At 39.3% G+C, this 27,357-nt stretch overlaps 1 protein-coding gene across 1 annotated transcript; it reads right to left on the bottom strand.

Moving 5' to 3' along the window:
- Positions 1 to 472: 472 nt before the first annotated feature.
- LOC136881166 (coiled-coil domain-containing protein 191) lies at positions 473 to 26,937 on the bottom strand. Its single transcript, XM_067153829.2, has 4 exons — positions 26,846 to 26,937; positions 23,643 to 24,540; positions 14,317 to 14,471; positions 473 to 629 (listed from the first exon to the last, which is right to left on the bottom strand). Exons 1-4 carry the CDS (start codon positions 26,935 to 26,937, stop codon positions 473 to 475), a joined length of 1,302 nt encoding a protein of 433 aa, XP_067009930.2.
- Between the last annotated feature and the right edge of the window lie 420 nt (positions 26,938 to 27,357).

Here is a 27,357-nt window from a genome sequence, read left to right as displayed (position 1 = left end):
GAACCCGGCCTCCAGGTAGGAGGAAGGCACATTACCCCTACACCGCGGGAATGGCGACAGTTTAAACAGTATATTAAATTAAATGTTTTCTTTCTTCTGGTATATACTGGTGATTTCATGAAATTTTATCTTGTATTTGACAGATTGAAAATCTTAGAGGTCATATTAACTAACTTGGCACTGAGAAATACGGCTTCAATCTTAACACACACAAAAAAGTTTAGAAGTCTTGAGCTGCATGTGCTGTCATATGTTTTTCAACTTGAATAAAAGCAAGCACTGAAAATTCATATCTTATTCCAGTATTCCACTACAAAAAAACAATCAAAGTATGACTAGAAATGTCTTGGCTCAGTATTAGGATGCAGCTCTCTACCTGTATATTAAATTCTATCTACACACAATACAATATTATTCAAAAATGTTAAAAATATCTTACAAAACACTGTGCTTTAATTATTAAAATACCACCTTAATATGACTCTTCCAAAATTTGGACTGGCTGGAAGTCGGGTAACATCTCCTGGACTCGCTGCCTCCACAGGCGTTTGCGTTCTTCCTTCTCTCTCTCATATTTCTGAATTGTTGGCAGGCGTCGCCATTGTTCCAAAGAGTTTATAACAATTTTTCTTAAAAAAAGGGAAAATAATATTAGAACAAAACAACAACCTTTAAAAATTCAAATATTCACAGTTAGTTGTCTGCTGAATGACAAACTTAAATTCTAGCTTTCAAATTATTTCACATTGTTAATGGAAAGGAAAAATCACACAGAATTAAAATTTACTTGGAAGATATTGCATTATCTCGGATGGCAAATGACCGAAGGCAGGTCCGAATCTCCGCAGAGGTGTTCCTGAGCCGGAGTTTACGTGCGGTAGGGTGGCCAGTTCCTTTCCGCTCCTCCATTCCCTTACCCCCACCAACAGCGTGTGGCAACCCATCCAACTCCTGACCACACCCAATGTTGCTTAACTTCGGAGATCTCACGGGATCCGGTGTTTCAACACAGCTACGGCCGTTGGTAAATCTGATATGGTGCTTATTAAATATATGAGAGCAATGAAAAACAATATGGTTAAGAATAAATTTATTCAGCTAAAATCTAATATATGTCAAATATTTACAGCAGACCTTTGATCATCTGCAGCTGGATTATCCACTTTGTGGATTAACTGCAGTGGTGTAGAAAAATGTAAAAAGAAAGAAAAAATCAAGACAAATTCCAAGCACTAAAACTGATTGCACTTGACTATATATCTCAGCTGTGATGTGTCTCACAGCCCCTTGCCTCTCAAATAATCGACGTACAGACTGTGCTGGAGTTTGGTTGAGTTTAATATGCGAGTATCTACAATACACAAGGCTGGTGGCCATGATCATTAAGGCACTGGGTCTGACACGGTCCTGTTGGTCAAATAATAATAATAATAACAACAACAACAATTGCTTTATGTCCCACTAACTACTTTTAAGGTTTTCAGTGACAATGCGGTGCTGGAGTTCTTTTATGTGCCAGTAAATGTACCCACACGAGGCTGACGTATTTGAACACCTTCGAATACCATTGGACTGAGCCAGGATCGAACCTGTCATGTTGGGGTCAGAAGACCAGCACCTCAACTGTCTGAGCCACTCAGCCATCAGAACGTTAGCCAACAGGGTAGGGGAGGTGGTGGTATACAATTTCTTATCACCAGATTGCTTGCCGAAAAACTAGATTAAATTCCCAAACCTCTTTACAGTGCTCATACGGAGTGAGGGCATATGGCATTGTTGATGGTGATTCATCCATCGGATGGAGATGTAAAGCTTTGAGCAGACCCCTTGGTGTTATTTGACAGGAGTAAGCTACGTGCCAACACCAGGTTTCACCCTCTTGCTACCTCATTATCATCATCTCACAGCTAGACGTGCAGGTCGCCCATGGGAGTCAAATAGTAAGACGTGCTCCAGGCAAGCCGAACATGTCCTTGAACACTCCCGGCACTAAACCCCATACTATAAATAAAATACAATACACAGTGCTCTTCATTGGCTTCGGAAGATGTCCGAAAGATGTAAAATTATAGTGTTAATGACACAGCAGAAGCTGGAAATAGTGCATGAACTTGAAGAAGGCACTTCTATAAAGCACCTGTTTTTGACTTATGGTTTGGGTGAAACAAAGATAAAATTATAAATTATATGAGCAGGTCTTAATCATCCAGGGGTTTGTCTACTTACTCAAAATTGGATAAAGCCACGTTGGAATGGTTTCAATAGAAATGAGCAGAAGGCATACCTAGCATAATGTGCACCAAAGTCCCGGAGATTGAAGACCAATTTTGTGCATCATCTGGTTGCTAGTGAGATTCAAACCATGATTACATACTGTATATTAATGTCATTTAACTTCATAGTATTTTAATGATGCAAATTGCTTCTTCAATATCTGTTTCACCTTATTTGTTTTCAATTGTCCATGGTTTCTGTATCCCTAATTACTACAGATAATCAAGAGTCAACCATATATGCAAAAAGCTCACAAAAACCACTGTGTAATGTAGTTTTTTGTGCTACCGATTCAGGAAATGCTCACGCAAGAAAGCTAAGAGGAGCTAGTGAGTGTACACGAACTAAGAACCAGCCACGAGTTTCCTGTCGGCAACACGAGTTCAGTGAATACATTTGCCCTGGTCTTCGATGTAAGACAAGCTTGTTAATGAATGAGTGCCTGTCAAAGGACTTGTGCACAAAGTGTATGTTTACTGCTGCACAACACTGATATCAGTCAACTCAGTCAAACTGTCAAGTTCAAACATGATTTCAAGAAAGATTCCCGAGTGTAAAAGTTCCAGATAGTACAACTGTTCTTTATAAGAGAATTCAGCCTAAGAAACCAAACACCGGGCGAGTTGGCCGTGCGCGTAGAGGCGCGCGGCTGTGAGCTTGCATCCGGGAGATAGTCGGTTCGCATCCCACTATCGGCAGCCCTGAAAATGGTTTTCCGTGGTTTCCCATTTTCACACCAGGCAAATGCTGGGGCTGTACCTTAATTAAGGCCACGGCCGCTTCCTTCCAACTCCTAGGCCTTTCCTGTCCCATCGTCGCCATAAGACCTATCTGTGTCGGTGCGACGTAAAGCCCCTAGCAAAAAAAAAAAAAAGAAACCAAACAGATACAGAAGAGTTCTCACTGACAAAATTGTTTATGAAACTGGTCATCATTTGAAAAATTCAACAAAACAATCCCTCCAGTATTTTTCCCAAGTAGAATTTTGTTTCAGTTCTGCATGAAGGCTACTAAATTGCTGAAGCTAAAAACCATATGAAATAACTGTGTCATATGCTCTTCAAGTGAGTGATCATCTGCATAAGTGTACATTTTGTCACCAGAATCAGGATAATACATGCAAGGGTGAAATAGATCTGAGATGAGGCTTGGTTCTACACTTCATGGTTATGTGAGTATACAAAATAATAATTACTGAAGAGCTGAGGAAACTGATTTTGTACGCAATGAGAGAAAATGGTGTATGGTGTACCGTGAGTGGTGAACAAATCATACAACCAATATCTTTTTAGTGTACATTTGGTTCCATCCCAAACATGAATACCGTTCTAAATTGCCTTTTTTAGAAAGAAAAAACGGATAATGAGGATGGGCAGTTCCAGCATCACTTTTCATAACAATGGTAAATAAGGATCTTCTTAAAATGATAAATGATACTGTTGTACAGTTGCATCACCACCGCTGAACTCTGGCAACACACAGCATTGACTGTCACACTCATTGGCAGTAAAGACACTGCACGGCAGGTTCTTAAACCAAATTCTCACTGTATGTACGGGTATGTATAGGAAACAGATGGAGAGCAGTGACTTACCGTGCAAGCAAGCTCTTGGATAAATTACCTATAAGAGAAACACCTGGGTCCAAAATGTTTGGCCGCAGCCTTCATCACTGGTGGATGGAATTAATAATAATAATAATAATAATAATAATAATAATAATAATAATAATAATAATAATAACAACAACAACAATTAAAAAAAAGAAAGACCTTATGGCACAATAGCCCTGACAGACCATGGCCTTCCAAGCGACCACTGCTCAGCCCAAAGGCCTACAGATTATGAGGTGTCGGCATGATGAATCCTCTTGGCCGTTATTCTTCATTTTCTAGACTGGGGCTGCTCTCTCACCATCAGATAGCTCTTCAATTGTAATCACGTAGCCTGAGTTGACCTCGAACCAGCACTCAGATCCAGGTAAAAATACCTGACCCAGCAACGAATCAAACCCAGGGCCTCTGGGTAAGAGGCAAGCACGCTACCCCTACACCATGGGGCCAGCAATAGTAATAATTTTTAATTTTGATTTTGTGTGGCTATTGCTAATCTGATGCAGTCCTTGTAAGGCAGACCCTCTAACGAGAGTGGATGGCATCTGCTGTGTAGGTGGTAGTGGTAGTGATTATTGTTTTAAGAACAAGAACAACTGAACAACCATCCTCTCTTAACATTACTCAGTCCTCCTCCATAGCGTAGCATCATTATAAGTTGCTGTCCTCAGAAGACCGATTATGATTCCCAGTAAGACCAGAAATATGAGATTGGCTGGAGGGCTGATATGTGGTTAAAATGGTACATGCAGCTCACTTCCATTGGGAGTGTGCCTGTAAAGAGCTGCACCATCTTAGGATTAGAACACAAACTGATACTAACCAGAAGAAAAGGAGAAAAGAAGAAGAAGGAAGAGTCCAGTCTTTTGAAAAATGAAGATATCAGCAAAAGAAGGGAAGGGTCATGAAGAGTGTGAAAATGAAAGACTCCCAGGCCTTGCAAACCTAATACCATCATGTTTGGAAGAGATTAAGGGTGGAGCCAGGAAGGTCACTAGGAAAGATAAAAGATAAAAGTGAGGAGCCTAGGGGACCTCCTCCACCCAACCCATGCTCCCCAGAGTCAGCACTTACAACGAGCAGGGGATACCGTGCGTGAAATATTTAGGGAGTAAAATGACTGACTATAAACACACCTATTTGTACAGAAAGTCCATCCCTCTCCCAAAATAATTTCAAATCAAATGAGGGACAATCACTCTGTGGCAGTGTTAAGACAGTAGGCGAAATCGATGAAAATTTCTTAATTTATTGTTTAAAAAAATATTTTTTTTTGGTGTTGTATAAGATATTATCTTGTTTGGACCTTTGACATTTTTTTTTTTTTTTTTTTTGCTATTTGTTTTATATCGCTCTGACACAGTTAGGTCTTATGGCGACGATGGGACAGGAAAGACCTAGGAATGCGAAGGAAGTGGCCGTGGCCTTAATTAAGGTACAGCCCCAGCATTTGCCTGGTGTGAAAATGGGAAACCACGGAAAACCACCTTCAGGGCTGCCAATAGTGGAATTTGAACCCACTATCTCCCGGATGCGAGCTCACAGCTGAGTGCTCCTAACCGCACGGCCAACTTGCCTGGTAACCTTTGAACTTGAAGAATTCTGTTTTAGAAACTCTTTTTTATTAGTGGTACCAAAATTATCATCTATCTGTGAATTTTCATTTTTTTTAAACTTATGAAATGGCGTGTATCTACACATGCCGTTCTAGAAGTGACTTTTCTGGATCAGCAAGAATTAAGAGACTTTTGATTGGAGAAAATAAAGAGTTCATGTAATTGGTGAATGTGAAAGTCGAGGGTAAATTCAGTATCCTGATTGGTTCTCTTTGGTGGTTGCACCATTTCCTGTTTCTCGATCTTACCCACTCCTTCGGTGCGAGCGAGGTAGTCTCTGCGTCTTTGAATTTTTGACCATCCTAGAGAGCGGACGCGCTCTCCCATCGGTCCCATCCTGGGATACCTGGTTTCAGGGTAAGCACTCTTTCTTCTTTTACTTCGGTCATTAACTTCATTTAAATGTAATAATTTCATTTCTTGTGCAGGAGTTTATCCTCGAGATTCACGTTCATTACTAAAATTGTTGAAATTACGTAGCTTTTCAGTTAAGATCGTGTACATTTTGTTTCGGAAACAATTCCCTTTTTTTTTTCTATCTTAACCTTGTAACTAATAATGTAATTAATATTTTCCTCGGGTTTGCCTCCCGTAGTTCTGCAACACCGAACACATGCGCCCAAAATCTATGCTCATTACTGGAAGCGTTTTAGGTAGTGATGCAAGTTTTCTGTGCCTCAGTGTTAGGATCTTTTTCTACCTTGTGTAGATTGGGATTAGCCCTCAATTAAATCGTCATGTATGATTGGATACTTCCTTTTAAGGGCCGATGACCTTCGATGTTAGGCCCCTTTAAACAACAAGCAACAAGCATCATCACTTCCTTTTAAAGTTGTGCTTAAAATTTCTTTTGTGCATTGCGCATGTCTGCAAGTGCGGTTAACACTTAAATTTACCTTATAAATATCTTTGAGTTTTGTTTTTTTCTTTCTATTATGAGTTTTTCTTTGTTTCCTTTTTTAAAAATAAAAATGTGTTATTCAAGGGAAATTACCCTCTACGTTTTCTTCCTTCACAGCGGCTACGTTCCATCACCTTGCAGGGTTCCACATCCATTCTGTAGTTGTCATGTTTCCTAACCTGTTGTTTACGATTTGTAGTGCATCTCTTCTGTTGAACCTTATGTTTATTTTACTGTGTTTACTGTGTTCGTAAACTTATTATTTCATTCATGTAATCAACCAGTTCAAATGGTTGCACACTCTACAACAGCTAAATGTTTGGAATGGTTTTTGTTCAACAGCTCCAAATTTTTTTGCTAGTTGCTTTACGTTGCTCCGACACAGATAGGTCTTATGGCGACAATGGGATAGGAAAGGCCTAGAAGTTGGAAGGAAGGGGCCGTGGCCTTAATTAAGATACAGCCCCAGCATTTGCCTGGTGTGAAAATGGAAAACCACGGAAAACCATCTTCAGGGCTGCCGACAATAGGGTTCGAACTCATTATCACCCGGATGCAAGCTCACAGCTGCGTGGCCCTAACCTCACAGGCAACTCGCCCCGTCCCAATTTATTGAAACACAATGTTCCTGATCTGTCAGGAGACAAGGGAGTGCTGCTATCTCTTGACAGCTCACAAAAAATCTGAGTTTCAGAACAGCAACACCTTAGTACTTGCAAGATAAACTTTCCCAATGTTTTTAGCTTCTTCTGCAAGTATGTTGGTACCCATGTCAGGGAGTGAGACGAACCTTTCTCAATAGAAAAGCAAGCCACACCTCCAACAAACTGTCTCCTCTATAAACTACCTTCTGTAGATCTGCAAAATGCCTAAAATATGAAGGCTCCTGTGGATGTACAAAACAACAAGACCCCAGCTACAACTACAGGCAGCGATGAATGAAAACTGTAAGATACTGTAACAGTCTATTAACAGAAGCTGTCCTGCCACCAACCAACCATAGCACAGCACAGTACCTGTTCCCTTTCAAAATACATTCGTACACCATATTGCATGATTACCAAGTCTATACTGATGACTCAATTCTTAAAAAGAATTGATTATATTTAATACTTATTATTATATTTAATACTTAATCATAATGATTACATGAAAAAAATATCTTAAACATCTAGGACAAGTTTCAGCTCTTTTGTGGGCATCTTCAAAATCAGAATTATTTGATCACTTAGAAAACTGATAAGTTATGAGTAAAAATACACATTAAAAACACACATAATTATAAATGAAAATACTGTGCCACTTTTAAGATGTTGTGTGAAATGTTTCTTGGCTTAAAATGTTCTAATATAGTCTTTAGTGAAATAATGTTGATGTGAAGATGCCCCTGTATATTTGTGACATACTGGTCAAAAGGTACTATACCGGGCGAGTTGGCCGTGCGCGTAGAGGCGCGCGGCTGTGAGCTTGCATCCGGGAGATAGTAGGTTCGAATCCCACTATCGGCAGCCCTGAAGATGGTTTTCCGTGGTTTCCCATTTTCACACCAGGCAAATGCTGGGGCTGTACCTTAATGAAGGCCACGGCCGCTTCCTTCCAACTCCTAGGCCTTTCCTATCCCATCGTCGCCATAAGACCTATCTGTGTCGGTGCGACGTAAAGCCCCTAGCAAAAAAAAAAAAAAAAAAAGGTACTATAAGTAGTATACTTGATTGGAATGCTGTCACTCACAAAAGGCACAACCCTACGTATAACTGTAATGAAATGAAATGTCGTATGGCTTTTAGTGCCGGGATATCCCAGGACGGGTTCGGCTCGCCAGGTGCAGGTCTTTCTATTTGATACCCGTAGGTGACCTGCGCACTGTAATGAAATTATAGAAAGAAACATTGTATTATAGACATGATATAGGCTTTTGGGCTTATGGCGTGTCAAGAAAAATAAGGTGAAATTCTTTATGTTTCACAGAGAACATTGCTCTGCGTCTTCAAAAGAAAATCTTGACTGTTCATGAGGAAGACCTCTCCAAGAATGAGGTTTGAATTTAAACAACAATAATAGAAGTGGAAGTGGTACATTCATTTGTCACCAGATGGCTCACCGTATGCAGTACAGAGCTAGCATTCGAAGCGGAAGCTGACAGAACCATCAGAATCAGTCTGAGAGGGAGTCACATAACATAACAGATGTACACACGTATGAAAGTATGACAGTGACACAAGTCTGGAATGAAACATCTGGTGATGAAGAACGTACGAATTTGGAAAACAACGACATGCAATAACAATAGTGAAGGGAGAGGGAAAGGAACTACCTACGTAAATCCTTAATAGCTGGCAACCACGTATTACTTAATTAAGCCCCTTCACTATTATTATTTCGTGATGAATGAACGTACCACTTCTACTTCTATTATTAACGTCTAAATTCAGACTTTCAATCCTGGAGAAGTCTTCCTCGTGAACAGTCAAGATTTTCTTCTGAAGATGCAGAGCAAAGTTCTCTGTGAAACGTAAATAATTTCACCTTATTTTCTTGACAGGGCATAAGCCCAAAAGCCCATATCATGTCTATAAGTACAGACCGTGAAAGCATCAATGGAAACATTGTATTATTTGAAGAACTGACAAATATTAGCAAACATCCACAAACGAAAAAATTATTTTCAACACAGATCAAACAAGCTACTTCCTCCCCACCCATCGCTCCAACTTCCCCTTCACTTCTACTTCCTCTCACTAGTAACAGTTCAAGGCAAGCAATAACTCACACTCGCTCAAATTACCACTTCACCTGACAACATCAATACCAGGGACTGGAAGAAAGGACGTACATCTTTATCTTCAATTCTTCAATGTATTTTATCTTCACATTAGTTATTGCAGCAATTCATACTATCATCATATCATCTTCTGCATTCTCTCCCTTTCTCTTTAGAACTTGGCAACTTCTTTATGAATTCAAATAGTACAACATAAACTTCTACAGGTTCCATATTGACAACCATAATAACATACACTGTCATACACAAGAGTGACAGCATTCCAACCAAGTGTACTACTTCCAGCACCTTTTGACCGGCATCCACCAGAATGTATGTTGCAAATATACAGGGGCATCTTCACAGCAACATTATTTCACTAAAGACTATATTAGAACATTTTAAGCCAACAAACATTTCATACACTGCCTTAAAAGTGGCACCACCGGGCAAGTTGGCCGTGCGGTTAGGGGCACGCAGCTGTGAACTTGTATCTGGGAGACAGTGGGTTTGAACCCCACTGTCAGCAGCCCTGAAGATGGTTTTCTGTGGTTTCCCATTTTCACGCCAGACAAATGCTGGAGCTGTACCTTAATTAAGGCCACAGCCGCTTCCTTCCCACTCCTAGCCCTTCCCTATCCCATTGTTGCCATAAGACCTCTCTGTGTTGGTGCGACATAAAGCAAATTAAAAAAGTGGCACAGTATTTTAATTTATAATTACAGTATGTGTGTTTCAAAACATATCACTTTTCTAAGTGATCAAATAATTCTGATTTTAGCAGAAGATGGCCAAAAAAGGGCCAAAACATGTCCCAGATATTTAAGATGATTAATTTAGGTGGTGGAGGTGATTATTGTTTTAAGAGGAAGTAAAACTAGGTAACCATCCTCTATACAAAACTAATCAGAGAGAAAAGATGGAAGGGAACCAAAACTTCGAAAAATGAAGGTATCGGTCAAAGGGCCACGAAGTGCATGAAAATGAAAGACTCCCTAGGCCTCAAATGCTCTAATACTATTGGAGTCGGAAAAGAACAAGAGTTGACCAATTGAGGTCGGATAGGATAGATGAAAGCGAGGAGCCTGACACAAGTAAGTGGAAGCAATTAATATAATCATTATGATTAAGTACTGAATAGATGGAACTGTATAATAAATTCGTTTTAATAATTGAGTTCATCAATGTTATATACGTCTGTATGGAACCCAAAATGAAATTTATAAGCTACCAGGTCTACGATGACATTTAAGTAGAGGAAAAGTTTCATGAGTGGAACGGCTGCTGCCAGTCAGCAGAATCTCCAGAGTAAAGATGTAGGAAAAGAGCTCCCCACAACACTGGACGAGACCATCTGAGAAGCCAACTGATGGGCACAACGAGACTTGGCTTATATGGCAGACTCCCAACAGGCTTTGCATAAGCATTGCTAGATACAAGGCTGCCCTAAAGAAATGGGAGTTTTCCAAAGCATCTACTGAATGTGAGTGTGGTGTGGAAGAGACAATAGATCACATACCTGTGTACACTTAACCCATTTTCATCCTATTTAAATACTGTAGCAATTCACTGAGAAAACACATTTAAATCCCTCACTACGGCACCAACAACAGAGGTATAACTCTGCTGTCACATGGCCTCAAAATTTACAAATCCATCCTTGAGTGCAGGATTAAAAAATATGTTGAATCTACACTTGAGGAGGAACGACATGGATTTAGACCTTATAGATCAATTATAGACCTCATTTTTGCCACCAGAATGCTCTATGAGAAGTATTGGGAGAAAGGTAAAACACTTGTAACTGTTTTTCTGGACATCGAGAAAGCATATGACCATGTACCACGCAGGCACATATGGTACTGTTTGAGACATAAGAAAGTGCCCGATGACATCATAGCACGAGTACAACGATTATATGATGAAACCAAGTGTTGTGTCCAGGTTCAGGATGGAGGGTCAGATTGGTTTAAAATGAAGAGTGGAGTCCAGCAAGGAAGTTGTCTTTCACCACTTCTCTTCATAATCATAATGGATGTTTTAAAGGCGGTTAAGAGAAAGGATCCAACAACTAATGCCCTGGTTTTTGCTGATGATGTAATGGTATGGGGTGAGACACAAGCTGAAGTACAAACTAGACTAGATCTCTGGCATGAAGTTTTACAACCTTAGGTCTCAAAATCAGCAAAACGAAGACAGTTAGCTTGGTGATGAGTAGAAACTCTCCAACTGTTCATCTAAGAATTGGAGATGAGGAGATGGATATCATAAACAACTTCCAGTATTTAGGTAGTGTTCTGTCATCAGACAATACCATACATCAAGAGATTAGTAACAGAATACAGAAAGCTTCCAAATTCTATCACGCTGTACATCAAATACTTTGGGATGAAACATTTCCGTTAGTTTCCAAGATCAGCTTGTACAAAATATATCTAGTACCCATATTGACGTATGGCCTGGAAGCAGCAATACTTACTGGACCAACAAAGAGTCATCTTCAGGCAACAGAAATGAAGTTCCTCCATTCTTGTCTAAAAAAAAAATAAATAAATAAAAAAAAAAAAAAAATAAAAAAAAAAAATAAGGAATGTGGATATCTGACAACAGCTTGAATTGGAAAGAAGGTTGCTGGAGACTCTAGAAGGTGGTGGTGGTGGTGATTATTGTTTTAAGAGGAAGTACAACTAGGCAACCATCCTCTATATAACACTAATCAGAGAGAAAAAATGGAAGGGGTCCAACACTTTGAAACATGAAGATATCGACCAAAGGAAGACAAGGGCCATCAAGGGCGTGAAAGTGAAAGACTCCCTAGCCCTCGCAAACCTAATAGCGTCGGGGTTGTAAAAGAACAAGAATTGACCAAGGGAGGTCAGATAGGATAGATGAAAGTGAGGAGCCTGGCACAAGTAAGTAGAAGCAATGCCAGAACTCAGCTGAGGACCCCGTGGTTGCCAACCCACGCTCTAAAGTTCAGAGCCCCTGGGGCCCCTTTTAGTCGCCTCTTACAGGAGACTCTAGAAGTGAAGAGATTGCAATGGTATGGTCACATGAAAAGAATGAACCCTCACAGGACTCCCTGAACATACTTTGAACATAATGTTCCCGGGAAGAGACCAAGAGGAAGACCTCGTGATGTTTGGGAAAAACAGATAATAAAGGACCTTGAAATTAGAGATGTGAACTGGTGTTGCATATATGAGCAGCATCTGTGGATGGATAGAACAAACTGGAGGAGGCTCGTACACAACCACATCCGGCTTGCTGGAGCGAAGAAATGATGACTACGTCACACACTGTGAGGATGTGGGCCACGGTGAAGTTGGCACCACAAAAACACACTGAGGGGTCTTACCCCTTTAGGAGTTAAAAGCGCGTAGATCTTCAATGACATATCCATAACCTACACAAAACTACAGCCTCTCGGGAGGTTTATTTAGTATTAAAAACTTCATTTTTTGTCCGTATTGACTCAAGATTTTACAATGCTTAGTAAAGCTAAAGGTTCCACCTATTCAATACATTATCGTAATGGTTTATTTAGAACATCACATATTTATTTAACTTATCATAAAATACATCTTTGGGACCGGTTTCGGCAATCCACTATGCCATCATCAGCCATTGAGTTTTTTTATAACAAGGAACATTCAAAAATTTAAAAATATGCAATAGCAAGTCCTATTCTTACATGAAAAACATTAAAAATATAGCTAAATAGCATAGGCCCATTGTACTATACAAATAACATGTCTTTTTTGTATTTTTCAAAAAGACATGTTATTTGTATAGTACAATGGGCCTATGCTATTTAGCTATATTTTTAATGTTTTTCATGTAAGAATAGGACTTGCTATTGCATATTTTTAAATTTTTGAATGTTCCTTGTTATAAAAAACTCAATGGCTGATGATGGCATAGTGGATTGCCGAAACCGGTCCCAAAGATGTATTTTATGATAAGTTAAATAAATATGTGATGTTCTAAATAGACCATTACGATAACGTATTGAATAGGTGGAACCTTTAGCTTTACTAAGCATTGTAAAAACTCTCGGGAGGTCACGTGGTCTCGCCATAGACTTGCCGACTGCCGTCATTTGTATCACTTTCTTTGTCACCAGCACTACTACACACATCACTCAAACTCGAACTAAGACCTTCAGGGTCTATTTCGTTGTCACAAACATCACTGGTCTTATAATCACTCTGGTTTTTTTTTTTGCTAGTGGCTTTACGTCGCTCCAACACAGATAGGTCTTGTGGCGACGATGGGGTAGGAAAGGCCTAGGAGTTGGAAGGAAGTGGCCATGGCCTTAATTAAGGTACAGCCCAAGAATTTGCCTCGTGTGAAAATGGGAAACCACGGAAAACCATCTTCAAGGCTGCCAACAGTGGGATTCGAACCCACTATCTCCCGGATGCAAGCTCACAGCCGCACGCTCCTAACCGCACGGCCAACTCGCCCGGTTAATCACTCTGTAAAACAATATCTATTAGCTTTCGTATTCCATCTTCATCAACAAAAACACATCCCCTTGACGCCATGATTGTGACGTGAGCGAAATAATATGAACAAAGATTCTTTTATCTCTTGTTCCAGAAGTGTGTGATAACCTGGAGTGTGGGAAATAACCGAAGCCACATGTCTAAACTTCAGCTCAGAATGCATACAAGTTGGTTAGTAACTGAAATACATGTATTGATATACAGCAGTGCATCACTGCGAGCTGAGCTTATGATTGGATTCATATGCCACGAATAACTTTTGCAAGCTAGGGTCGTCAAATGATGAAAATGGGTTAAGATTTGATGGCTGTTAAGTCTGTGGCAATTGGTGTCGCTCACCAACGGGCAGGATGTGTTTGATGTTCATTATGCTGTAATATCCACCTCTGTAGCGTTAACGATTAGTATATTATCTGCTGTCTTCAGAGGATCAATTTCCGGTACTGCCAGACATTTACAATTGGCAGGAGGTATGCCTGAAAAGAGCTGGATCACCTTGGGATGAGGACACAAATTCCAGTTTTGTACATTTGCTTCTGATACCATTTACTTGGCTATTGACAATACTGCTTGTCTACTTGGTGGAATGTCTTTCTCAGAGTCTTGAAGAAGACTATTACATGCTAAAACTGACAACATACCTGTTATAAAATGCTGCAGCTCTCTCAAGCTGAATGGCCAACTGTAAGTGCTGACTACATGTGTACGTCTGCCACTGAATAAAGACACGCTTCTGCAGTTGACTTTCATAGAAATCATCAGCTACTTGTTCTTTACAGATGTATTCCTCTCGCACCTGTAATGGAAGGATAACATCTTAAGAATACAGCTTGAATTTATTTGACCCAAAACTCTGAAAATACTCAGATACTTACAGCCTAAACAAAATACCAAAATATGCCACAAAAACTTGGAAATATGATGCAAAGAAATTAAATATTGTCTAAAATTTGCACAGAAGGTTTTTTGATTAACCATTCTACAAAATAGCTTTTATGCTTAGCAGTACTGCAATGTTGTTGGATTGTAAACTGTTTCTTAACCATAAGATTCACCTCACAATTTTTTCAAAATAAAACTTCCCTAACAGTACTAAAACATATTCACTTAATCCTATAACAAACCTGCGCAATTTTCTTCTATCAAAGTGCGTTACATTCAGCACCTTTAAAAGTAGACTCATGTTCTGTACAACTGAAGTCATACACTGTAGAGAAGACGAATTCTTTTAAAGTCATTGACTGGCAACAATGAAACTGGAGCCACGGAGTGAGTTGGCCATGTGGTTAGGGTCGCATAACTGTGAGCTTGCATTCGGGAGATAGTGGGTTCGAACCCCACTGTCGATAGCCCTGAAGATGGTATTCCATGGTTTCCTATTTTCACACCAGGCAAATGCTGGGACTGTACCTTAATTAAGGCCACAGCCACTTTTTTCTCATTCCTAGCCTTTTGCTATCCCATAATCACCATAAGACCTATCTGTGTCGGTGCAACGTAAAGCCAACTGTAAAAACAATAACGAGATTGGAGCCACTAAACAGGGAATGTGATGTGGGCAAGGCTGGCCATGCTCCTAACATTCCTTTTTTCTTCCTACTTTCACAACTTACTGCTTGCCAAACTAACCGCCTTATATTTTCATTTTTAAGTCAAAAAATATTTTTAAGGAAAAGAAATCCAAAATAAGTATAAAAAATTACTTAGCATTTTATCAGCACAAAGACTGTGAACAATACTTGATAAACAGCTACATTATAATGAAATGAAAACCTACAACCTGTTTTCCAGTCAATGACTGGCTCAGTGATGGAAGTGATTATTTTCATATTGACCGTATTGAAGTTCAATTATTAAATGCTAAACATTAATTGAATAGGTGGTTTCAATAAATTAATGTTTAACATTTAATATCAGGGATGGAATGAATGAAGCCCCCAACTTGCGGCGAGGATAGGAATTGTGCCAGCTGCTGAGGCCTGTCGCACTCCTCTAGGGCAATGATTAATGACAGATAAAATGAAATGATAGTGGAGAGTGTTGCTGGAATGAAAGATGACAGGGAAAACCGGAGTACCCGGAGAAAATCCTGTCCCGCCTCCGCTTTGTCCAGCACAAATCTCGCATGGAGTGACCGGGATTTGAACCACGGTATCCAGCGGTGAGAGGTCGGCGCTCTGCCGCCTGAGCCACGGAGACTTCCTACATTATAATACGAGGATTGAGGCAAAAGTCTTGGCAACTATTTTTTTTCTTGTAGATATGTGAACGGATCACAAACGTATATGTGTCGTGTGGAAGTTCTGCAGGCATAGTGTGTATGCACAACAACAGATGGCTCTGTGATAGCTGGTAGTACCGCAGCGAGAGCTGTGAAATCAGTCAGTTGGTGAGTGTCGTGCGAGATGTAAGTAACCCGTGTTGAGCAGCGCGCTTACATCAAAATAGCCATTCTCCGAGGGAGAAATGTGATGGGATGTCACAGTGAATTAGTGGAAGCCTTTGGAAATAATGCTCTACCATACCGTACAATAGCACAGTAGGTAAGAAAGTTTCAGCAAGGACGTGTGTCAACCAGTGATGAGCAACGTTCGGGACGACCCGTCAGTGTGCGGACCGACGTGGCACATGCCGTCATCGAGCAGCTACTGGATGAAGACAGACAATGGATGCTACTGGAGTTAGAGAGGGCAAGTGGCATCGAGAAACGCACCATCCACAGGATATTGCGTAATGAGCTGCAACTGCGCAAAAATGCATCGCGGTGGGTACCGCATACACTGACAGAAATTCAAAGGTGGGTGCGCTATGCAATATGCTCCGACCGCCTTGCATGCTGGCAACAGGACGGCGATCAATTCTTGTCACAAATAATCACCATCAATGAATTTTAGGCCAGGGCATACGAACCACAACTGAAATGTCAGTCCGTGGTGTGACGACATGCTGGATCACCAAGGAGGCAGAAGGTTCATCAGAATCCTTCCCCAGTCAAATTGATGGTGATCGTCGCGTATGACATCAGGGGTGTCATTGTTTGCCACTTTGTTCCACATGGCAGAACAGGGACTCCAGTCTTCAAAAACATCTTTCTAATTTCTATATCAATCTTCGAAGTTAGCCAAATTCTTTCCTTGGAGAGAGAGATTTATTAAAGAAATAAATCGTCCATCCTCCAATGAGGGCGACTATTTAGATCCAGAATACAGTCAGGTTACAGTTTCAAATTCAATTTACATTTAAAAAGTGGACATTTAATTTTTAATGCTGTTATTATCTTCTTTATTCCAGGGGGAGTGGGAGAGGAAAGTCAATCACGTTCTCAGGTATAGATGGAAATGAATGATTTGTAGAGAGTCCCTCAGTATCTGTATTACTAATTTTTCTATTCAGCAGAATGGAACTTTCAAATTTTGTAGTAATGTCAATCGATGTCTGTCTAGGGAGGGTGCCTCTTGCTCCGAATAGCAGGCCTCTGACAATCCACCGATCAATATGTATGTTATATTTTGCTGACAGGTAACGCAGGAATGGAACATAAATTAGATTCCTTTATTAGGTCCACATCCCGAGCCTGATTTGAGTCTCTTTCAAAGTGAATGGTGGGATCTAAGACCAATGCTTTACTGTTGCTAGTCTGCACATTTTGTCCTCCTTACTTCTGCCATCGTTACTCTACTACCCAAGTAGCAATATTAATCTACTTCCTTTAAAACTTTTTTTCCTAATCTAAAATTTCCTGCATCACCTGACTTTGTTTGATTTTTATTACTCCCCATTACTTTTGTACTGGATTTATTTATTTTCATCTTGTACTCCTTCTCCAAGACTGCAATTTCTCCAGATCTGCAGACTCAGACGAAATAACAATATCATCAGCAAATGTCAGAATTTTGTTTCCCTCTCCTCAGATTGTGATTCCCTTTCCAAATTCCTCTTCGATTTCTATAATCAATAAAAACCATGTTGTTATGTTCACTAAAGCTAGGGACATCATAAGTTCATAAAATGAGACCAGCATAAAAATATGCCATGTCACAGAAATCCACAAGCCCTACTAACGAATATCTATTTAAGTATATAAAATCATTCTTCTGTCTGTACTTTTCGAATATCAATCTGATACTTGATTTTTATACGGGGCAGGGCAAATAATGGTGTATGTCAGGTTCAGTCTGCCTGCCTTTCTGTTACAGCATCATGGGAAAATGGATTGGTGGATTTTCGTGAGACATTGTTTTTAAGTTTAGTACAAAGGCAAGTGGATAGCTATAAGTTTTTCAAAAATTAAACACGAGGGAAGTTTAAAACACTCTATCCTGTTTTTTACAACTGGTTTTAAACAAAAACAAGTCATGACAAAATTTATTTATAATATCATTTACAAACCTTTTTTGTTCTATCCATGTTATTGATACAGCAAAAATTAAGGGAAATATCAGTGGCAACCATGTGATAATGCAAGTCCAATAGCTGATAACTAACACTACGCAGACCATTCCAGAAATGTTTTGAAGGCTTTGAACATTTGTCTAAACTTTTTTGAATATCAACCCGATACCTAGTTTTTATAGCGAAAGGAAGAGCAGTAATAATGCAAAACAGCGAATGGTGAGAGAGAGCTAGGAAGCAAGGCACACCAACCTATATGGCTCAGAATCTAAGAGGGGTTGTTAAACTGTAATCATTGTCCCGTTAAACTCTGACTGACAAGGGAATCATATTTTGAAACTTGGTAATACCTGTAATGCGTGGATTGTGGTAAAAGTATCAGTAGTGAAGCAATTTGTTTCGGAACTCTTTCTATCTCCAGTTATTGAAAGGAAAACTTTAACTCTTCCCAGAAGTTAGGCAACCTGAAAGTGCCTCTTTGGTAAAATGTAGGACAGTAATTATGTTTAAAAGTTATTTCAGCTCATGCATTTTATTTTAACAAGAATTAGATCACCCTGATGACAGCTGACATCCGATGAGAATATGGTACAAGAAGGTGGTGGTGGTGATTATTGTTCTAAGAGCAAGTACAAATAGGCAACCATACTCTATCTAACATTAATTATAGAGAAAAAATGGAAGAGATCTGACTCTTCAAAAAATGAAGGTATTGGCCAAAGAAAGACAAGGGTCACGAAGGGCGTGAAAATGAAAGACTCCTTAGCCCTCAGAAAACTAATAGCGTCAGGGTTGAAAAATAATAAGAGTTGGCCAAGGAAGGTCGGATAGGATAGATGAAAGTGAGGAGCCTGACACAAGTAAGTGGAAGCAATGCCAGGATTCAACTAAGGGCCCTGTGGTCACCAACCCACGCTCCAAAGTTCGGGGCACCCTTTAGTCCCCTCTTATGACAGGCAAGCAGTACCGTAGGTGTTATTCTACCGCCCCCACCCACAGGGGGATAGTACAAGAAGAAGAAAATATTTATTTATTTTACATTGTAATGCCTACATTGGACCTCTCTAGTCAATTATGCAGAGGAATTTTTCCTTTTCTATCAGCCCAATATTTCTTCATTCTGAGAGATACTGCCTTCGGAAACACCCTTCCATTAGTCCTATTGATCTTAGTCTGTATCTTGGTGTATGTGTGTGTGCCTTGAACTATCTTCACTTTGTCTGGTTTGTTCTTAAGGTCATCTATTGTTATTTGAGTTATTTAATATCATCTATAATTTCCATAACCCATTTAATCTTGGTCACCAGCCCTGCGGTTTAGGGCTAGTATGCCTGACTCTTATCCAGAGGCCCTGGGGTTGATTCCCGGCCATGTCAAGTGTTTTTACCTGGATCTGAGGGCTGGTTCAAGTTCCACTCTGCCTACGTGATTACAATTGAGGAGCTATCTGATGGTAAGATGGCGACCCCAGTCTAGGAAGCCAAGAATAAGGGCTGAGAATATTCGTCGTGCTGACCACACGACACATCATAATCTGCAGACCTTCGGGCTGAGCAGCAGCTGCTTGGTAGGCCATGGCCCTATGGGACTGTTGCAACATGAGATTTGGTATTTCATCTTGGTCTTGCTATTCCATACATTTTCAGTTTTCTTCTGTTAATTTTGGTGTCAGGTGTTCTGAAAAGATGTCCAAAAAATGATATACCGGTAATTGTTTTCCTAATTATGTTCAGGCATGTTCTAATTCTTCTTTTTGTATTAAGTATTTTGGTCTATTTCAGCTGTATTAATAATAATAAAAATAATAATAATAATAATAATAATTGTACCAGGTGGTACTCCTCTACGCCGCACATTCAAATTTTCCACCTTAAAGTATTCCTCTACAGGAGAAACAGTGAACTTAAAACTGGACCTACTTAAATTTTTCCTCTGAAGATGTCATTGTGTGCATTTCGACTTGTTTTGTTTTGTTTCCTATTTATCTAGAACTGTGGACATTCTCTCATAGATGCCTCTGCAAAAAACTGTTTCTTCTTCGATTTTGGTGTGTAGCGACCCAATAAAATTAAGTGGGTGTGGCTGTTTTATTCATGAAAGGTCTTGAACTTTCCCCGAGGGTATAAAAACTGCTGATTTTCACGTCTCCTGGCCACTCGATCTACATCTAACCCAGTGTATGGACATGTAGCAGGAGGCGGGAGGTGCCTCTTTCATCAGGCAGCAGATCTTCAGTAAGGTAATGGCCATGTAACATCCTTATTTCTTGCTAGCTCAGCAGTTTAACCCGCGGGAAAGGTCCGAAACTTTTGCCATGTAACCGACCTTTCTGTAATGTAAATTTCTGCCGGCTTATGTAAATATCTTTAATTGTAAATCGGGGATAGAGAGTGCCTTACCCTCTCGAGCTCCCCTTCAGTTTGGTTTGAGGTGACTACATTCTGGTAACTGATTTTCCACATCGTACAATGTCGACATGTAAAAGATCTCTGGTGACACATTTGGTGTTTACTAACCAAGATGAAGCTGGGCTACAGAAACAAGCACACTGGTAACTGAGAAAAACTGGGATTGATGAAGAGAGATGTGGAGATTTTCCTTGCCCTGTTGTGTTTCTTTATTTCTCTTTTTTTACCACACTTACCTATTGTTGTATTTATCCCATTATGTGTTCCTTACAATTGTTATTATTAGGGAAAGGAATTGTAGATATATAAATACATACTCTTAAATAATTTAAAATTTTTGATAAAGAAATATTATTTTAGGAAAATACATATTTTTAAAATAATTTTTCTAAAAATTACATAAATTGGAACTAAAAGAGGTCACAGAGCTAGTTATGAATACAGGGCTGTGTAAGTGTTTAGTTTACTCACAGAGGAGTGCAGACTGAATTATGAAAGGTACAAGTCTAATGAAGGCATACGATGTATGTCTATACATTTTCATATTTCTTGTTTTTTGCAAGTTACTTTTACGTTGCACCGACACAGTTAGGTCTTATGGCGACGATGGGACAGGAAAGGGCTAGAAGTGGGAAGGAAGCGGCCATGGACTTATTTAAGGTACAGCCCCAGCATTTGCCCGGTGTGAAAATGGGAAACCACAGAAAAATATTTTCAGGGCTGCCAACAGTGGGGCTCGAACCTACTATCTCTCAAATACTCAATACTGGCCGCACTTAAGCGACTGCAGCCATCGAGCTCGGTAAATTTTTGTTTTTTCAGTTAATACTTTTTTTTTTTAGCAATATGCTAGATCTCATAAGTCTATTGCATTTTTGTTTAGTGTTACTTGAATGAGTATTGCTCTTCCTCATAAGCTATATACACCAAATATATACATATGCTACCATGAATGATGATAACTGATTGAACCCGCTGGTCTTCATAGCCATAGCACTTTGACACGCACGGCCAATCTGCTCAGTAATTTATTTACTTATTTATTTATTTAGTGTATTGCATAAAATCTATGTATATACATATCTGCTTGGTAAAGTGGTTGAACATATATGAAGTGTATTTGGAGAGTGATGTTGAGATGAAATGACGTCCCAGTGGAGCTTTGTCAAACATTCATGCAAGGAAGGCTGTAAGGAGGGTTGTCCTGTTTAAGCTTGGACGATTTTGACGTACCTTTTTTCCTAGGTGATTCCTTTTCTCCAGACCCTCTTCTGCTGGATGTGATAGCCACGGGCACAGACTATTGCCCTGAATCTCAATTTCTACAGTAGAAGACTTTGACGGAGTACAGGAAGAGTAATATTGTTCCATACCTCCTTGCACACTTTCCAGAGACCCTCAATAGTGGCGGAACATCTAGAATAAAGCCCTCTCTTCAGGAAACCAAAGGTACAGAAATCCATCGGCGAGGCATCCAGGGATTTGACAGGGATGTCACTAAATGGTATGACATGGACACCTGTCTCTGCTTCTTTTCTCTCATAGTAGGTAACTGATGATCTGGAAGCATGACTGGATGTTTTATCTATGTGGATCCACACATTTGAAGCATCATCACTGTACAGCTGAAGGATTTCTTCATCGAAAGAAGGGTCCATGACATTCTTCTGGAAGTAGGTAGCATTGATCTTCACATTTTTTGGCACTCTGAGGATTCTGAATTTACCCAGGCACAATATCCTGCCACTACCATGAACCCCCTAGCAAACTTTTCTTTGTTTTCCTTGACGGTTTGAGTGCCCTTTTTGGCCTTTTGGGCGATAGTAAATTGCCCGGGGCATGTTGGTGTCACCCAAATAAACCAAAGCTTCATCCAGGGTAACAACTGACTACCATTTATCCCCTGCTAGGGTAGTTTTCATATGATTTTCTGACATTAGTGGGCCGTTCTTTAACGTCCCTTGCTTTCAAACCATTTCCACATGCCTTATGCTGTTATACCAGATTCAGATCTTCTTTTACTATACGGTAGACTGTACATTTAGATGTGCTTGTGTGGCTGGCAAAGTGTCTTTGAGTTGGTGGATTTTCCTTCAGGATAGCAGCCTTTACCTTCTTAATGATGTCTGCACTCCTGGATGGTCAAACTCTCTTCAGCGGCAGTTTTTTCGAATTAGTTGTTTCTGGAGGGAAATCATTCTGATGTAATTTTATCACATTGCCTATAAAGGATTTACTAGTTTTGAGACTTTCATTTTACACTGTTGTACAATCCTCCACAATGAGAAATTAGCACGGAAAAGCCAACCACTGCCATATATCTGCAATTCGGCAGGCCATGAGGCAACAGTAGTATGATATGATTGTACATGGCACTTCTCTAAATCACAGTGACCAGACAGAACAAAAAATCAACATGCAGCTGCTTAAAGGTGCGGTACATGCGCTCAAGGTCGCATCCCATATTAACTGGGGCAACCCTCCGTATTCTCGAGTCCTGTTTTACATCTGTATTCTCGAGTCCTGTTTTACATCTGTATAGAAGCTGGACACTCCCTGTGCCCATGTAGTGATGTAGTATTTGGGAAGGCATAGCAGCATTCTAGATTAGATATCGAAGCCCATAACTTACTAAGCCAACGTGCAGATAATAAGGAAGAGGAAGATGAGAGATTGAATAAGACCCTTATACTAGATATAGATCTATAACCAGATAAAATGTATCTTTTTTTTTTGCTAGTTGCTTTACGTCGCACCGACACAGATAGGTCTTATGGCGACGATGGGACAAGGAAGGGCTGGGAGTGGGAAGGAAGTGGCCGTGGCCTTAATTAAGGTACAGCCCCAGCATTTGCCTGGTGTGAAAATGGGAAACCACGGAAAACCATTTTCAGGGCTGTCGACAGTGGGGTTCGAACCTACTATCTTCCGAATACTGGATACTGGCCACACTTAAGCGACTGCAGCTATCGAGCTCGGTATAAAATGTATCAATATTGTCAGTTTGAGTTAAAACAAACCTTTCTAAATACATATATAATATAATTTTTTTTTAAATGTACGACCCTAGTAAAACATTTAATGTCTCAAAACAAAAATAATGTGAGTTACACCACTTGGGTGTTAACTATTAATTTCCAGTCAAGAAAAAATAAAGATGATCTTACCAAGAGCAAGGCTAGAAGACTTCTCCTCAACAGTTGCATCTTGTAACAAGTTTCTGCTTTATCACTTTTCTCTTTTAATATATCCTGGACATGTATCTTCCAAACATAAAAGTGCCTCAGGAGCAAACGTCTTTTGTGATAAGCAGCCACAACAATAAGTTGTTCTTCTCTAAGAGTTATCAATCGTTTTAAAGGTGTGATACCAAAGTTTAGAAGAAGTTTTCTTTTGTAGTATTCATTAGCTTTCTTGGTCAGTTGACGAATTCTCGCCTTTTCCTGCTGTTTGTACAGTTCCATTTCCTTTTCACGCTGTCTTTTTTCTTTTAATTCTTCAATTTTCCTACGCTTCTCATCTTCTTCTTGCTGTTTCTTTCTTTGCTCTTCCTCTTCAATTCGTTTCAGTCGTTCTTCTTCAGCTTTCTGTTTCTTTTCCTTCAGCAACTGCCATCGCCTCTCGCGCTCCTTGGCTCGCTCTGTCATTCTCACCAGTCGTATCGGAGGAATCAATGACTGGAGGTTCACAGTTCTATCTTTAGTTCTCAGGGTAATGTTTGCTAATGTCTCATTTATTTTTTCTTTTGCATCTTTAGCAGATTCTTCAGCATCCCTTTTTAAATGTTGTAATTTCAATTCCTCTATAAGTCTTCCTTGTTCTTGCAGTTTTTCTTTTTGTTTAGCAATTATGTGTTTTTGAGCTTCAAATCTATAATGAATAGGTGTGTTTTTATTTTGGACAACCAGAGGTAACTTTCTTTCATCTTTGTTCCTGTAACGGTCTTCTGGTCCTGTCCTCCTGCCCCTAGATAACTGTAACCTTCTTCGACCAATTAAATCAGTTTTCTTATTAGCAAATTCATTATCAGTTTTGTTCCTCTTGTGTATTCCTTTAGACTTTGAGCTAATAATCAATTTTTGATGTTGTAAATTTCTGAGAAATACATCAATTTTCTGTTCTCTATTTTCCTTCCTTTGGTTTGAAATAAATAGCTTTTTCTGATTTGTCTGAGTTTTCCAAATAATCCAGAATTTTCTTAACAATTTATGATTATAATATGATTTTACCATATCTTCTTGAAAGGAAAATTTTTGTTTCTCAGCTTTTTTCAATTTTTGCTGAGAAACAAAATTTTTCCAGTTCTGCCATGTTTGAGTTAGAATTTTCTCTCTTTCTCTTACATTTACTACAGATCCTATTGACTTAGTGCCTGGTATAATATCTGCTAAGATTGGAAAAGTATATCTCTCAATATGATGACTCTGTGTTTGAAACCTGTCAAATTTCCTTTCTTCCACGTACACCTTCCATCTCTGCCATGCAAGGTTCAAGATAGTGGCATTATCCCTTACAGTACAGTGTTCAATGTCCAGCAGATGATTATTATTTCTGGCAATCTGAAAATGCACTTTTCTAGTTCTGATTCTTTTTAGTTTCTTTTGGGAAACGAAATTCCTCCACTGTGTCAGAGTAGAATGTATAATTCTTTGTGTTTTGTAATGTTTAGCATCATACTCAGTTTCATTGCAATTGCCTTGTCTGATAACAACATTCTGAATAAACTGGTTTTCATGTTCTAACATTAATGATTTTTTCTTCTGAACAAACATTTTCCATAGATTCAATGCCTTATGAGCTAAATAATTCTCTGTTCTTTCACGAATTTTACATGAAGCATCATTTTCATTCTCTGCAGTCAAAGCAATGGTGTTCTGAAGGTTAGAAGAGACTGAAGAATTATTGTTAACAGATAAAGTTTTATCCACAATATTTATTCCTCCTGTTATGTGGGGAGGAGTTTTGAAATGATTCATCATTTCTGGTATAGAGTCGTTATTTGTTGGTTGGTCGGATGTGGCTAATTTAGGGTTGCTTACATCATCGAAAAAGAATTCAGTTATGGAAGGAATTGTCTTAGGGGGTGTTCTGAAATTCTGAAAATTGTTTCCAAATGAAACAGATTTATGGCTCAAACCTTCCGTCTGCTTTTGAATCTTTTTTCTCTCCTGTTCGAGATGCATTTTAAATCTACTGATTTCTCGTGCTACAGCCTTAAGGTCCTGTTGTCTTGATAGTTCTTCATGTTCCTCAGCAGAGACCATCCTGAAAGAAACAAATAATATATTTCAGGAGCAACCAATCAAATCATATAATATTTCTTGAGACATTTTTTACTAGGAGACACAAAATACTGATTTCTGTTAAAGTACTGAGCAAAATATTTTGCAGTTTTCAAAGTTAGTTTTCTGTTGCAGAATACTGTTCCCAAACTTGGTTGGATGGATAAAAGAGCAGCTAAGTAAGGCATTGCAAATAATTACAGCCTGCATATGTAGCACAATAATTCCATGGGTTCCAGTGCTAAGTGACATCCCACCAACAGTTTTAAGTATTACAGGTGACTCTGGGAAGAGGGAAAAAAAAAAAAGGACAAGGACAGTCTCTACTTATACACACACTGCCATCTTCAAATAGATTTATCTCTCTTCTCATTAATCCCAGTTCTTCAATATTATTATTATTATTATTATTATTATTATTATTATTATTATTATTATTATTATTATTATTTTCTACATATGGCTTGATTAAAAGTACTGATCTCTTCAAGATTTCAAGAATGCTAAACTGATATTTAAAATTTTTTCCATTACTGATTTTACTATCTACAATAAAATAAAGTACACCTTCAATATTTCAGACTATTGGGAGTGAGATCTGGTCCAAATTACTGAAAGTCTGAATTATAGAAATGTTTTCTAAAATACAATAGTTCTCTTTAAGCTACGACAAGGGATATCATACTGTATTCCAGTAAGTATGCAGTGTATGTAATGGTTTAATAAAAACAATAATATTATCTGAAATACTGTACAAGTGAACTTGTGACTCTACACTGGTGAAGTGAGGTGATGGTGATTACTGTGTTAAGAGGAAGTACAAACGAGCAACCATCCTCTATTAACACTAATCAGAGAGGGGTAAAATGGAAGGGGCCAAAAATGACAAGGGTCTCGAAGGGCATGAGAAACAAAAGACTACCTAGGCCTTGAAAACCAATACAAAGGGCACTAGGAAAGTTTTGCAATGTGAGTGAGTGCTTTAGACTTTTTCAAATTAATTTCCACCACACTCAATACACTTCTCTATACGTCAAAACCAGTCACTGAACCAACTCTGCCACTTTTCTTCGGTTATATTTTCACACTCTTGATCCCATGCTGCCAGAAGCTCCTCGTCGGATGCAAAACGCCGCTCTTTCAGCTTCATCTTCACTCTGCGAAGAGTGCGAAGTCTCATGGGGCAAGATCAGGACTGTATGGAGGGTGATCAAGCACACTCAACCCTCGTCTGGCAAGAAAATCCATTGTTACATTAGCATGTGCTGGAGCATTGTGTTGATGCAAGAGCCAAGTGTTGAGCCGTGACCTTAGACAGAGCTGCTTGAGAGCCTGGATGACCTGAGGCAGACAAGTCTCACTGTACCACTTGGCAGTAACTGTCCTTTCTGTTTCTAGCACAACCCAAGTCAGGATGCCCCGTTTAGTGAAGAATACTGCAATCATCCTTTTCTTCACTGACCTTAACTTTCGTACAGTCACAGGAGTACCCTCATCTTCAAACAGCCACACCTTGTTCTGGGATTTTGTTGGGACATCGTATTAATAAAGCCAAGTTTCGTCACCTGTAACGATGCTATTGACGTTACGCAAAGTCCAA

This window comes from Anabrus simplex, chromosome 9 (genome assembly GCF_040414725.1).
Source record: "Anabrus simplex isolate iqAnaSimp1 chromosome 9, ASM4041472v1, whole genome shotgun sequence".
Taxonomy (NCBI): Eukaryota; Metazoa; Arthropoda; class Insecta; order Orthoptera; family Tettigoniidae; genus Anabrus; species Anabrus simplex.
This window is presented reverse-complemented; position numbering and strand designations above follow the sequence as displayed.